Below are 14,830 nucleotides of genomic sequence, written 5' to 3'. Positions count from 1 at the left end.
TTGATACCTTACAAAGATACCCCATCCAAACAGGAACGATTGGCAGAGTGGAGAAATTATATCCATTTCTACAAACAGAAGCCATATAGATATTCCATGTTCATCTCATTTTTCCAACCATGGTGAACAGACAGAAGCAAAACTGTCATCTACATTTGTAATCAAAGCAGCACTTTGTTAATATTAAATACATCCCTGATGACACATTAGTTGAATTCTATTCATTCAAAGCAAAGAAAAATCCTACAGGGCATCTTTAAATGTCAACTGCTAACATTGGTTGTGACAAAAATAAAAATAAAAAATAGGCATTAAGTAGAGTTTGCCATTTAGGTTCTAAACAAGGATTATAAAGAGGAAATGGAAAAGTAACTCTAAAGTCTTAATCAGACAGTGAGGTGTTTAAAAATGACGCAGGTCAAAGCTGAGAGACAGAAGAAGCTTTTTAAAAGGAAACTTTTCAACAACGTGTCTGCGGTTTATGCAGGCTGCAAGACAGCGAGAGAGAGCAAGACTTCAATCAAGTAATTGTAAACCTGAAGAAAGATGTGTCAGAGATTTTAGGAAGTTTTATAAAAATCCTTGAAATGCCATCTTTTTGTTTATGAGCTGCAGGGTCAACTAACAGCAAGCTGTCAGATTCCCACAACAGATGTGTCAATTTGACAGAGATCTGTGATGTTTGAAAGTCGCAGTCCTGTTCTCTCACAACTCTGATTACACAGATAATGAACAAGCCATTCACAGATAGCTATGAAAGATCAATCTTCATTTGCCTTCACTTACTCTCATCAGAGTCCACCTAAACAAAAACAACACTATTGACAAAAAAAAAGGAAGACACCAGTAGTAACCCTGGAGGAGCTGCAGGTATTCAAAGCTCAGGCTGGATGATCCACCAAGAGCAAAACTATTAGCCATAAACTCTACAAAACTGACCTTAATTAAAGAGTTAAACGAAGAATGTCACTGCTTAAAGAAAGCCGTGGTGTGTTGAGAGGGATTGCCTCAGTCAGGCCAGGCGCTGACCTCAAGTACATAACACACTTCAAAGAATATTTTCTGGCAAAAAAAATGTTGAAAACCAGCTTTGAGTTGGTCTAAAAATCCAATGAACTACTCAAAATCTACAGTGAAGCTTACTTCAAATATTCACCAAATGTATAGAAAAAATATATGGATCAGTGTTTGGCATTTTCACATGTCTGTGGGAAAGTGATCTTTTGGAAGCTAAGGTGGTTTGACCACAAAGATTAAAGAAGGTAAGGACTCCGTAAGTAAATAGATGAAACCTGAGCTCCACCGCAGCACCAGCAGCACTGACCACAAGCTATTTACACGGTCTGCAGAGGATGTAATCAAATCTGTCATAAGCTGCTCTGCACATGCCTGGTAGTTCATTTTCATCAATCAAGCTGATCTTCTGATCGATCAGCAGCTGCTCGGCCCACACAGATATCTCTGCAGCAATCAAGGCGAAGCACATAACTTCATTAGATTACATTGACTGATGATGGGGGAAATGCTTCAAATGCTTCACTGCAGACTAGCGTATGCTGCTTGGGAAAGAAATAAGCTCCAAGGCAATGACAAGATAAACTGCCAGAATTGAGTTGGAAGCTTGATTAATATCCCCATCACACTGGGCAAACACTTCCTTTGTGGTCACCAGATATTAACCATGTGCTCAGTAAACAAGATGTGCAAGCACATTTGGGCTCGCAAGGTAATAAGGTAAGGATTTTGCCAGGTAGGCATTTTAACAACAGAGGAAGAGACAAAGAAAGGCTTTTTATCATCATCAGAGCAGAAAATCTCAGAGGTATTTCTAATGTCTCTGGAGAAAACTGATTGTCTGTCGTCCCTTACAGCTCACAGGGCAGACTGACTTCTCACATATGAAAGTCTAGATTTCCCACAGCTATCTCTTCTATTGGTGAGGAACAACATGTCCCTAATGTACTATTCTCAAGCTGGAAAATCCTGAAGTGTGAGCCCAAAATCTAACTACAAGAAAAGTGTTGCAAAGTTACACACGTAAACAGTTTCCAGCCATTGATTCTGGCACGTGTCCAGAGCACAGCTGAGTGCACTTCCAGTCCAATTATAAACAGGCAGGCCGCAGAATTAATCAATTCATACAGAGTCGAATAAGTCAGCTAGTGTTGCATAACTGTGGTGCCCTGCGAAATCACGACATGCCAGAGAATCGTAGAGCAAACCTGCACAGCATGTCGCTGCTGGTGCTGAACTCCACAACCAGCCCTGCAACTGCGGTTTATTATGCTTTCAAAGCAGTCCCATTTCATTTAAAGCAGCAGAAACAGCTAATTTTAAATGCTTCCACCAACACTCAAAACCCCCAAAATAATCTAATTAGCAACTAAAACATCTCCATCTGCGTTATCTACTCAACTGGAATTAATCAGGACTACTTAATAAATCAAAGGAGGCTTTTCATGGCCCCTTGTTTGCAAAGTGTTTCTTTGGTTACGGTTGCTGCTATTTCACACCTTATTTAGGGTCTTCTGCAAATGAGACAGAGAGAAAACATCTCGGGGAAATGACAAAAATGCATACAGGTGCAGCCTTCCTTTTTAAATATCTGCTAGCAGTCGATGGTGACTCCCAGCTAATCAGCATTCAAGTCAAGCGCAAGAGCCATGTAAACACCGGCACGACTCTACCTCACCTCCTCCCAGCAACAGCGATGGTAACAGCTGAACTAAGCAGTAGTTCTGCGGAACTGTTGCTAAAAAAAAGAAAAAAAAAGAAAGGAAAAAAGTGGAGAAGGGGAATTTTAGCAATGTGCAGCATGTGGTTTCACTTGTGCTTCTTGTGAAGGAAAAACATTAGGCTGCATATCCAGGAATACATCAATGAAACAGGAAACAGACAGCAAGAGGAAAAGCTGGAATGGCAGCCATGTTTGTTATGATCCAACTCTATCTGTCCTTTTCACCTGAAGCAACATGGAAAAAAGGGACTGTGGCGCAATTCGTCTTTCGTTGTACAGCCATGTTAAACGTAGTACACATACAGCACCTTGCAAAAGTATTCACATGCTGTGAACTTATCACATTTTGTACCACTGCAACCACAGATTAACACAAAGTAGCACATAGTTGTAAAGTGGAAAGAAAATGATTCATACAAGAGAAGAAAATAGTGGCACTCATTTGTATCCAACCCTCTTTGCTCTGTCTGTAGAAAAACAACACTGCCAACAGCCTAGTCAAACAAATACTACACGGTATGCATGAATATTTCCAGGACTAAGGACTAATGTCCCAACAAGATATTGAGAAACTCATCCATGGGTTTATCTTTAGTCAGATTGATTGTTGTAACAGTGTTTTCACAGGTAAGCCTTCTAGTTCATGCCTACTCTGAATCCCCAGAATCTGAACCCAACAAGAAGCTGCATTCAGTTTTTATGCTCCTTTAATCTGGAACAAACTTCCAGAAAATTACAAAACTGATGAAACATTGAGTTTCTTTACATCAGGGCTAAAATCCACTTGCTTAGTGCTGCTTTTAATTCATAATAACCGGAACATTGATCTCTTCAGGTCAGCATAACAACTTTTTATTACCTCTCTTTATTTTGCCACTGCATTATAATGTTTCTATTTTGTTTGCTCATTGTGTTATGTTTTTTTTTAATCATGTAAGGCACTTTGAACTGCTATTAAAATCAACTTGACATTTGATCCGAGTAAAGAAGCAGCTATTTTTTAAAGGTCTGAGACATTTGTTAGAGAACACTGCTAAACAAGCATCATGAGGAGAAGTAGACAGTGCAAACAGGTGAGGGATTCATGGATAAAGCTGTGGTCCTCTGACCATAAAAGTTAAATATTTTGGTATTTGTAGTCAAAAACCAACATTGCACATGAGCTTGAACACCATCTCCACAATAGCAAATGGTGCTGAAAGCATTATACTCTGCAGATGCTTTACTTCAGCAGAGACAAAAAATCTGGTTATTTCAAAACTTGTCCAGGACTTAAACACATTACATTGTTTGAGGTAGGCAATATAAAATCTTTATAGCAGCCAGACGCTTGATACTAACTTCTGCTACACTGTACAATAGAAATTGTGAGACTCAACTAATGATCTTTTTTTCCTACAGCAGAAACATATCAGAAAGATCGGTCTGACAATGAATAGACATGAAGGAGCAGATCTTACTGCTTACAGTCAGGCGGCAAACAGAGGAAAAAGAGGATGAGGAAAAGGAAACACAGCTGGGAAAGAGACGAGAAAAAAAAAAGTTCTGTTGCAGCTGCAGTCACTGCATAAAAGCTCAAGACAATTTCAAACACTGACTGATATTTGCCTTCAGTTATGGGGGAGATAAAGTTGGTGGTCACTCTCTGTCACACAGACCAATGATAGACCACTGATTCAAGTTTACAGCCAGAGATTTTATGTCAAGACGGACTCACATTTTCCAGCAGAACAGCTTCCCTAAACATACACCCAGATCTACAAAAGAATGGTTTAGATCAGACTAATTGATTAACCAAGCTATTTGGCAAAGAAAAGCTGGTAAGAGACTTGCAAAGTAAGTAACCAATAAACCTTCAGCAGTATTTGCAGCCAAAGTTGTTATGACCAAATACTGACACAAAGCGCGTAAAATGTATATTTATCTTTCTAAAAAGTCCTGAAAGCCTTGCATTATTTTCTTTACATTCACTTCTGTGCATTGTTTTGTTAGTCTATCACATAAAAACTCAGATACAATACATTGAAGTTTGCCATTGTGACATGTGAATAAGTTGAAATAGTGTCAACTATTGTCTGAACCTTTTGCAAGGCCCTACACCAACATACATTTCTGCACAGAACGACTAACATAATAAAGCTACATCACTCAGTGAACCTCAAACATATCTTTTCAAACAGTCATTTAATCAACATTTGCTTAAACATAGTCTGACTCTTCCCTCTGAGATTTATTAAGTGCAAAGCAGGAGTTCACAGGCTGCAAATTAATTCCCTCGTTCCAAAGCAAAGGATTGTGGAGCTCTGGAGCAATCTGATGAAGGATTATTCTAGATAAGCACAGGAACGTCAGCCACCCTCTCTTCTGATCAGAACATTCCTAGAACTCTACTTTTAAATATTATAGGAGATAACCTATTACTGTGTGTTGATCTGGTCACATTCCAGCTTTAACACACAACACATGATATAAGTCGCTTCTGAGAGTAATGAAACTGTTGTAAACATTAAGAGGAATGAGGAAGAGCTGAACAGACCTGCTTATGTGTTGAGCGAGCTGCTTTTAGATCAGCCAAAACCAAAAATTTCTGCGCTCCTCTTTGCTTCTCAGATTTCTGTCTGCAGGAAAGAGAAGGGAGGTGGGGGCAGCGGCAAAATCTCCCCTCTCTCCGCGTTTTTGTATGTCGGAATTATTTTCCAAAGCTGCCCACACAGGCTCGACATGAGGCGTGGGCTTGCAGCTTTGCCTGATGTTTTGATTCCTTTCAGAGTGGAGTTCTGTAATCCCTTTCCAGAGAAAGTGCACAGGCCAAAAAGGGGAGACAGTGAAGCAACTGGCAGACATGTCGAGACAATGTTGAGCACATCATTATAGTGTGGCGGCGGAGATAGCCTGCAGCAACACATCATCACCATCACAATCCCAGCTTTCAATATGGAACACTTTTTTTGTGCAATGTCTTAAAAAAAAAAAAAAAGAAAACAGTCATTATTATGATTAGTTTCTTGTCTCCGTTTCTGATTCTGTGTTCCACGTTGTACTATTTTCAGCCCCTGTGAGATTTGATGGGAGCGAAGCAGGGGAATTTCTCAGCGTCTGATCTCTGCATTACTGTGGGTTTTGGTCGGGGCTTGGAATCTGGAAGCAGGATGAGGGAAACCAGTTGCACAGAGGTTGTTTTAGTTCAGAAACATGTAAATAACAGGCCAACGAATGAAGACGCAGAAACAAATCATGATGAAAAGCAGCTTTCTATACCTGGCTCCCTGTTGAAACGGCTTCACTCGGCATCTCCTGCAGAGATAATTATATGGTTTGAAATGATGGAGGATTTTGGTGAGGCTGCAATTCCCTAAGCAGTGTGACAGGTGGGGGTGAAGAGTACAGGGGAATTTTCCTTTGTCTGTTTGCATTAACTCCATGGCAGAGGACTAAAAAAAAGAGATTACATCATCACCATTGTAGACCCCGAGCCCTCCGCTTTCCCCCCCCATCAGCAAATGTACAGTGGATCATCTGACCCAGACAAAGACGGAGCTTTACACAACTGTTTAGCGAGCAGGAAATGAGGATTCAGGGTCACACCTCATTACGGTCAACCACGTCGGCCCCCACAGCCACCAGTAAAATGATAGCAAACACCACCCATCACCATTGAGTCATTTGACCTCTGACTACAAGCTGACTAATATACGACACATCACTGGTGGAGTTTATGGAGGTTCCCCCTTTTTTTTCTTTTTTAATAAAATCAACGTAGTATTCTGAAAGCTGTTTCTCAAGCTTATGTCAAAATTCAGGAATAAATGACTAATTGTCAACGGCAATATGTCACAATTTTGCAATAGCCAATTGCCAGAATCAAGCTGGACCAAAATTTTCAAAAGTCTAACAGGATTCTCCTCCTCTGCCTCTTGCTGTGAAGTGAAAGTCAGCTGTGTGAAAGTAGATCAAACTCTTCCTTACCAGAGAGACATTAAATTTTCTGGTGGTTAAAATACTGACAGTCATTGTGTGAAACCTAAAAGAGTATCACTGTTTTTAGAATAACACTGGGAAGCTACACTCACTGACCACTTTATTAGTCAGAGCTGCGTAATCGTTTTGTAAGACGAATTGTCAATTCAGTAATGCATCAAGAAATTGTGAAAATGACTTGCTGAAGTTCAGCCCAATAATAATAAATGGTGCATCTCAAATAAAAAATATATATATCATCAAAAAGTTATTTTTATTTTAGTAATTTGATTCAAACATGAAACTCTTGCAAGCATTTTGCAATTCTGCTGACTATACCTTACAGTTAAAACTAAGATAGTTTCTCAGAATAGGATTTTTAAAACAGAAATGTTTGGTGTTTGCTATGTTATGACCTACACTTTTATATGGAGGACTACTGACTTAACATTTGTTCAGCAGACTGACTCAAGGTAAATCATAAAAAGGGGATTGCTAAGAAAGTTGCATGGAAGGAAGAAGAGAGCAAATAAATTCTTCAACTATATCATTGTGAGTAAGAGTGTGAAATCTATATTTTATTATTTCCAATTTTTTTCAACCCTCTTTCTAAAATAATTAACTTTGAATTATATCCAACTTTAGGATTCACTTTAACATCAGTAGGAATATTCATAGTCATTATGAATTAGGGCTGTTGTAAACGAATATTTTAGTAATCGAGTAATCTATCGATTATTCTTACGATTAATCGAGTAATCGGATAAAAAAAAATTATAAAATGAAATATTGGTAAATCTGGCATAATACCGGTGTTACAATCAGATATCAATATCAGTCCAATTTTTCATATTTGAGCATCCCTAACAGTTGATTTTTTGTAGTTTAGAAAACTAACCTGTAACAATAATAGCTCACTTTCTAAGTTAACCAGAAGAAAAGTTATAGAAAAATCTGAAATTATATTGAATTTAATAACAAAGAGGCAGGCTCACAAATATGCTTATAAAAAATGTCTACAATCCAGCTTTTAGTTTATGTATTCATCTTCAGTGAGTTTAATAGATTAATTAAACTCACCTTGCCACCTAACCTGTCACGCTTTGGGTTTGAAAATACGGGAAATGCCGCCTGGAGTGGGAGGAGAGGGCGAATGAACGAACATGGGGTGGAGGGGAGGAAATAGACCAGCGGACTGACGAACCGTTAGACCGGGGGACGAACACGGGGGGAAGCAATACGGGATATTTACGACACCTTCACTGGTCACACTCAGAAACTCATCTACCAGCCATGTACGATGCGCTCCGCCACCCGTTTCTTCAGACCGGGATATGAAATTTATTGTGCGGTTCGTCGGTAAAGCTAAATTTACACGGTAAGCATCAGCTACTCAGCCGCCGCCCTGTTCAGGCTATCCGCTCACCTCAGCGCTCTTCCCGCCGTTCGCTTTCAACCAGCAGCCCCGGAGGAGAAATGCTGCCGTACTCCAGGCATTCCCCAGTCATTTTAAGGATGCTTATTGGTTCCCCAAAAACGATAAAAAGTCGGGCATTATCATCAATCAATAAAATCCCCACGGGCCAATCTTGAAGATTGGACTTTATGCCGCTGAGACTTAGCTTTTGTCAACAACTCAGAGGCGGAAGTGAGAGCTACGCGCAACGCAAATGAAGTCCCGGCCGGAACACGGTGCGCTAACTAATAAAACATAAATTAACGAAGCTTCGAAGCAGGTAAATTTTCCTCGAGGAATTTTAGTAATCGAGGTACTCGAATCATTCGAGGAATCGTTTCAGCCCTATTATGAATGCCAAAAAGTAATTAGATAATGCTATAATTTGTGCTTAAAATTGATGCAGTGGTATTTATACTAAGGCCATTCCTACAAACATCCCGAGGTCCGTTTTCATCCTTGTTCAGTGTCTGATTCTTCACAACCAGGTGAAGGAGGGTGTAAATGTAACAGCAACCAGTTAGACTCGGCTGCACTTTTCCAGGATGCAACATCAAAAACTCTGAATCTGTGCAAGACGTAACAAAAAGGATCCCTGGGTAGGTTATGAAATGTAAACAGTTAATTTAAACAGATGCAACCCAAGCATTTTAAGTGGCAAATTATAAAGCAGCACAAAGCTCCAATGGATGTTTCCTTTTATCTTTGCTCAAGCTATTCCCTTCGAGCCTATACACAGGAGACAATGAAAACATAAGCCCAACTTGGCAACAGGAAACATACTTCTGTGAATATGTGTTGCACAGACTCAAGAGGGAATAGCATTTGCAATGTGAAAAACAAGAAGCAAACAGTGAAGCAAAAAAGTAGAAATGCAACATTTAAATTAATCAGACAGTGGAATCAGACAATTTTACCAAGAACTGGTTCTGTTCAACCTTCAGCAGGTCAAAAACTGACAAAACATATTTGAGATTCTATTCAATAAAATCGTCAAAACTAGAGTTTTAAATAAACCACACATTTCAGTAAACCCATTTTTCAACAACTTTTACTTTGATGCAAATTTTGAGATTAATTAAGATGGGATAAAGACAAGGGACATAATGCTTTGATGAACAAACGGAGATGATGTAATTCCTTACTTTTTTGATGGAATAAAAATTACATCCTCCATCAAAGGATCCAAAGATAATGTTTTATCTTATCTATATAATCCAAAATCACAATAATCAGAAATGAAAAGCAGAAATTGCAAACAGAAAAAAAAACTAAAGGCTTTAAAATAGAAAAAAAAAAGACATTATTCTTAGTAATAAATAAGAACAAGGAGTATTTATGCAGGCGGAAAACATGAAAGCGGGTATTTTTAGCCTCCACAAGGAGCAAAATCTGCTCGAAAATTTCTTTGGACTGATGTGTGTTTTTCTTAACCTGCTGTTACTGAAATTAGACTCAGAACCTCAAATGAGCCATTTCAGGCCCACGTAGCAACACAGAGGGAGCATTCTTTCCTCCCCTCACACAATAAATCCGCTGCATTTGCCTTAGATTTGTCCTCTGCAGGAAGGAATAACATCAAAAGTAAAAGGAAGCAGTCTAGTGTGAGATTAGACTCAGCAGTAAAGATGGCAGAGGAGCTCTGTGATCAGTCATGCCCACCACTGCAGGTCAGCTAAGCCTATGGGGAATGCTAAAAGTCCTTGATCCCAGCCCAGAGCTAAAGTCCAAGGCTTCCCTATTTTTCCACCTGACTAAAGCCAAGTTAAACACAAATTGTTCTGGTATTTAAGTAAAAAAAAAAAAAGTTATTATAAATAAAGCTCTTGGTGTTTATTCATTTTTTGTTTTACTTAAATACAGGGGAAAAATAACAATGTTTAATAACGTATCTTAAGGGAAGCATTAAAAATAAAAAAATATATATTAAATATATATTAAATGTATATTAATGTCTTCTAGTCTTCCATCTACTCATTGTTTATACCAACTCATCCATGCAGGGTAAAAGGGGATATGGTGCCCATTTCCAGCAGTCACTGGATGAGAGACTGTGTACACCGGACAGGTCACCAGGGCATCACATGTCTTCTGGTCTTGTGTTTTCCAAAAATAATTCTATAAACCACTCAGCTATGCCTTTAAGTATTTCAGATTTTAAAATACAAATGATCAAATGAAACCCAGAGCCTTAAAAAGAACATGTAAAAAAAGAAGCTTAATAGCATTTTGGTTTATTATCTACCTGGAAGTTGGGAATCATCAGACAAAAAGTGTTATTACCCAGTCATAAAGCAGACATGTGCAAAACAGTGGGCCACCACAGTTAAGCAAAAATAACTTTTTACAGCCTTGATAACTTTTTGTTTTACAAATGGCACCCACCCAGACCATGCCGCTCTGAGTAGAGAACCACCTGCCCCATTTTCAAAACCACCACTTTGCACTCAACTTTAAAAAGCTTTATCAAAACCAATTAAAACCCAGAGTTTGCTTCGCCTCGTGTTATCTACCGTTTCACTTGAACTGCATTCATCTAGGCTGGCTTTGTTAAATCTGTTATTAAACAGTTCATTTAGTGACTTCCAGTCACCCTGGTGTTCAGGCAGATGGACATGTTGGGGCACAGTTCAGGGTTAAACAGATGTGGAAAGGATAGGAAATCACCTGGTGCCTCTGGGGTAAGTCACTAGAAAATAACTCGGGTGGTGACACATTCATTTGTTTATGTTACATGCTGTGTTTAATGGGATAGCATGCAAAATACCACCTGTGTGTGACTAACAGCGTCCTTGACATTCGCAAGGGATTCGACAATTTTGACAACAGCAGTGACATAGTCGAGTCTCACCACCATTAGTTAAAAAAGACACCACTGGCACTGATTGCGCACTGAAAAAATAAAGATATGTGCTTTCTATATAAACACATACAGCCGACAGATGTTAGTGCGCTCGCACATGACCAGCACCACGTTCCCGACTCACCTTTTCTCCTTTTTGGATGTCACACAACGCGGTTTTCCTCCTTTTGTCTGAACTCGTAAGGTGCTGCTGTTTTAGTCCCTCACAAAAACTACGCGGTGGCTCCCTCCTCACCTCTACAAGAAACGTGTTCGCTTCGGGCTCAGTCCAAAAAAAAATGTCCCTCCGTGTTCTTCCGAAAGGCAACTTGGAAGTTTGATAGAAAGTTACGGCTTTGCCTCGTTGCGCTATGCAGCTGCTGAAGGGATGAGATCATTCAGGCTCTGCCTCCCCTCACCTCCCTCTCTACCCCGGGAGTCTCGCGAGAAGGCAAGGTGGGGGAGAACAATGCAAAGAGTTGCCGTGGCAACAGAGCTCACCTGTAGAGAGTAGACAAACAAAACAAAAACAAACAAAAAAGAAAGAAAGAAACGTGAAAGTAAGAAGAGAGAGTTCTCACTCTGTCTTGAAAAATACAGTGATTGGAAAACACACGACACCCCACTGGAATATATTCAGTCCTTAATTAAGAAATTTCGTTATGTTTATATTTTTAGAAGATTTAATTAATTGCAGGGAAACAACAAAAATAAGTTTGTTTTAACCATTAAACAAAAGATAAATACAAAAATGCACCAAGAGGTTCGTGACATGTGATTAGCATGATTTCTTTAGCAAGGTTTTTGCTTTTTTTTTTTCCTTCAGGTTGTCCAATATTTTCCTCAACCAGCCTCTAACACAGTTGTTGGTGGATTGTGTGATGGTCCAGTCCTGCTGAGGAATTGTTTTCACTAACCATGACACATGTTTGTTTGTTTGTTTGTTTGTTTGTTTAGTTCCAGACATGCCTTCTGCTCTGGTGTCTAAATAATTACATTTTTGGATGTCCAAAGGACAATATATCAGAAGTCCCAGTATTATTGCAGGTGCTAATTTGACAGGCAGGCCCTTATTTTGTCAATATCTTAAGGAGAATGGCAAACTGTTTTAAAATAGACTTTATATGGGAGCTAACAATCTGAATCCCCTAGAGCAACTAGGTTTATTGAATAATCTTCTCTTTAGCCTTGTGAAGTCTGAATGCCCTTCTGATTATCTAATCTTGCATTTTTGAGACCAAAAATAATGACTTTTGTCTTCTCTCCCTCGCATGAAGGAAATTGTAAATGCTCTGTCCATTGAAATTACTAAAACAATGAATTGGTGTTTGAATGTGACTGTTGTCAAGTGATCACACAGAAATGTAAAGTTGGAGCCAAGACAAGCAGGAATAAAAGCTGTGAAGCCTTACGAGCTTCAGTGTTTGACACCAGTGCATCCAATGCAAAACCCATCAGGATGCTGCTTGGCCTGTGCTGAGGGTAGCTCTGACATCATGAACTGATGTGAATGTGAGCGGATGTCCAGAAAATCCGACGTTAATCTGCGGACCCTCCAAACAAAGCCCTCCGTATGTGGAAAACCAAAGCTGGATGAGAGCTTATCACACCAGAGCAATGCCGATGCTTAAATGACTGATTCAGGGCTCTTCTTTAGGAAGCAATGTGGCAGTAATGCATTCCTGCAGCTGCCTGGTTTACTTGTATCAGCAAATTTTACTTGGAAATGTAGCTTAAGTAATTGGCTGCCCACAAGCCTCCGCGTAATGCTGATGCATATCCTGTTGGTTATTTTAAAAGGCGCTGAAGACAATTGCAGATTCCTTCTGCCACATTTCAAGATTCATTATTGTTGGGATTTTCAACCACTTTGAGGTTGAAAATCTCAAAGTGGTTGAGGAGCAGATGCTATTTGGAATTTGTATTAAACATGAATGAAATAATAAAACACACAAATGTGACTTTCAAGATTTTATTTCTGTGCATCCTTGATTGTGCTTGGAATGCCAATTCATAAAAGCATGACTGGAGTTTCTATTTGCATGATTAGTTGGGTAGCACCATCTGCTGGTAGCACTTATGTAAGACAAGAAACAAAACTTACAGAATAAGTTTTCATATTCTATAAAACACTGTTATTTGAAAAAAAAAAAAAAATCACTGAAAAATGAAAATAACATCCACTAATTTTAAGCACTTATTTGACTTCAGGTGATATTCTGCCAACGTTTTAGAATATCGCCCTCATTTATTAAGGCCTAAAAGTGTGAAGGTCATCTTGTCAGCTTTGACAGTAATGAATGAAATGCCATTAGGAAGTGGATGCTATTCTTAGGTCTTTGTTAATCTTAGCAGCCTTTGGATGTCAGGTTCTACGTCAATAGTTGGAAAATTCCTGCTGTATCTCTTAAAGGGCTCTCCCTCCGGCCCGATGAGGAATTTCTCAAAGTTCCAGGAGACATCCGCCCTGCTGACTGGACTCCAAACAAGAAATCTGGGATCCTTCATGAGGGAACTTGGGTCGTCTTCGGGATAAGGGAGCTTGCATTTGAGATAGGCAAAGACAGGATGTGTGTTTGCTCCGTTGACATCGCACTTCTCGAACAAGGTGAAGTTGGGCTTGAAGCCACCGCCTGGTCGCACGTGCTGCAGTGAATGCAGAATCTCACCATTGGTACAGTTTTCCTGCAGAGTACAGGCAAAATCAATATTTAGAAATTTCATAAATTAAAAGGAAATAAAAAAGGTACAAAATAAAAAAATAAAAAAAACATCACATGTAATATCAATGATATGCTGGGCATTTTTTTTCTACTAGCTGTAGGAAGATGTCTAAATTCTCCTTCCAGGAAATGAGTAAAAAGATTCACCTCCGAATTACTTACCTGGTATCCAAACTGGTTACAAGGGAAGCCCAGGACCACCAGCCGATGGGGGTACTTGCTCTGCAGCTGATTCAGCTCGCTGAAGTCCCGGGTGGTGGTGCCTCAGAGGGAGGCCACATTCTCTATCAGGACCACTCGTCCCCTGAAGACATTGAAGTCCACTGAGTCCCCTTCTAGCGAGGTGGCCCTCAGGTCATAGAAGGTCTTAGCAATGAAGGTCATCTTGGCTTCTTTGATGTATCACTGGAGGGAGACTGGGTCTCGGCATCCGACTGTATCCAAACCCTTGACCACATGACTCACTCAGAGAAGCAAGTTGCCTTTCACAGGTGTCAGATAGCCCTGCAGGAAACTGATCTCCTGGTGACATACACTGCGTACATGTTTTAGATAGAGGAAGGAAACTGACTGTAAAAGCTAAAAACGAGTACATCACATAAAATGCCTTTAAAACTACAAGTTCAATGTATTCTATTGAGATTGAATCCAGTTGATGAAAGACAAGTAGTGCATATTTGAGAAGTGGAAATAAAAGAACACATTGTATTCAAATAATTGTACAATTAAAAATACCTGAAAAGGTTGATGTGCATTTGGATTCAGCCAGTGTGAATCAACACTATGCAGAACCGATTTACTTGCAGCGAAGGCTGAAGTCATTTGGGTTATCTCTCCATCAGCTTTGTATATTTACCAGCTTTTATTCTTGTAGTTCATAATTTATCACTATTTTCTAAAATCCTATTAGAATACACAGAGGTTTCACGTTATACAACACAGCAGCAGTAGGTACTGATCTTAATTAGGATGAATTTCGGGAGGCCAGTATTAACCAGTGTTGTTTGGCTTTCAGGCATGTCTTTGTGCATGTATCAGCTTTCTTAGTCATCAAAACTTAAACATTCACCTGTGTCTGTCGGCATCTAATGAAATATACATGAAGCTACTGCCTG

The 14,830-nt window shown here is 39.4% G+C and overlaps 2 protein-coding genes across 2 annotated transcripts in view; both read right to left on the bottom strand.

The window, feature by feature from the left end:
• Nucleotides 1-12,228, bottom strand: part of LOC106909313 (signal-induced proliferation-associated 1-like protein 1) — a 41,824-nt gene extending 29,596 nt beyond the window's left edge. Inside the window, exon 1 of the mRNA XM_014975663.2 lies at nucleotides 11,138-12,228. The gene's annotated coding sequence lies outside the window, so the exon portion shown is untranslated. The remainder of the gene's footprint in view (nucleotides 1-11,137) is intronic.
• Nucleotides 12,229-12,803: 575 nt separating this feature from the next.
• Nucleotides 12,804-14,239, bottom strand: gpx2 (glutathione peroxidase 2). Its single transcript, XM_014975666.2, has 2 exons — nucleotides 13,878-14,239; nucleotides 12,804-13,677 (listed from the first exon to the last, which is right to left on the bottom strand). The coding sequence occupies exons 1-2, from the start codon at nucleotides 14,097-14,099 to the stop codon at nucleotides 13,324-13,326; spliced, it is 576 nt and encodes a 191-aa protein (XP_014831152.1). The 5' UTR covers nucleotides 14,100-14,239; the 3' UTR covers nucleotides 12,804-13,323.
• Between the last annotated feature and the right edge of the window lie 591 nt (nucleotides 14,240-14,830).

The sequence above is a fragment of the Poecilia mexicana genome, unplaced genomic scaffold (assembly GCF_051168715.1).
Source record: "Poecilia mexicana isolate PSO_F unplaced genomic scaffold, ASM5116871v1 scaffold_22, whole genome shotgun sequence".
Taxonomy (NCBI): Eukaryota; Metazoa; Chordata; class Actinopteri; order Cyprinodontiformes; family Poeciliidae; genus Poecilia; species Poecilia mexicana.
This window is presented reverse-complemented; position numbering and strand designations above follow the sequence as displayed.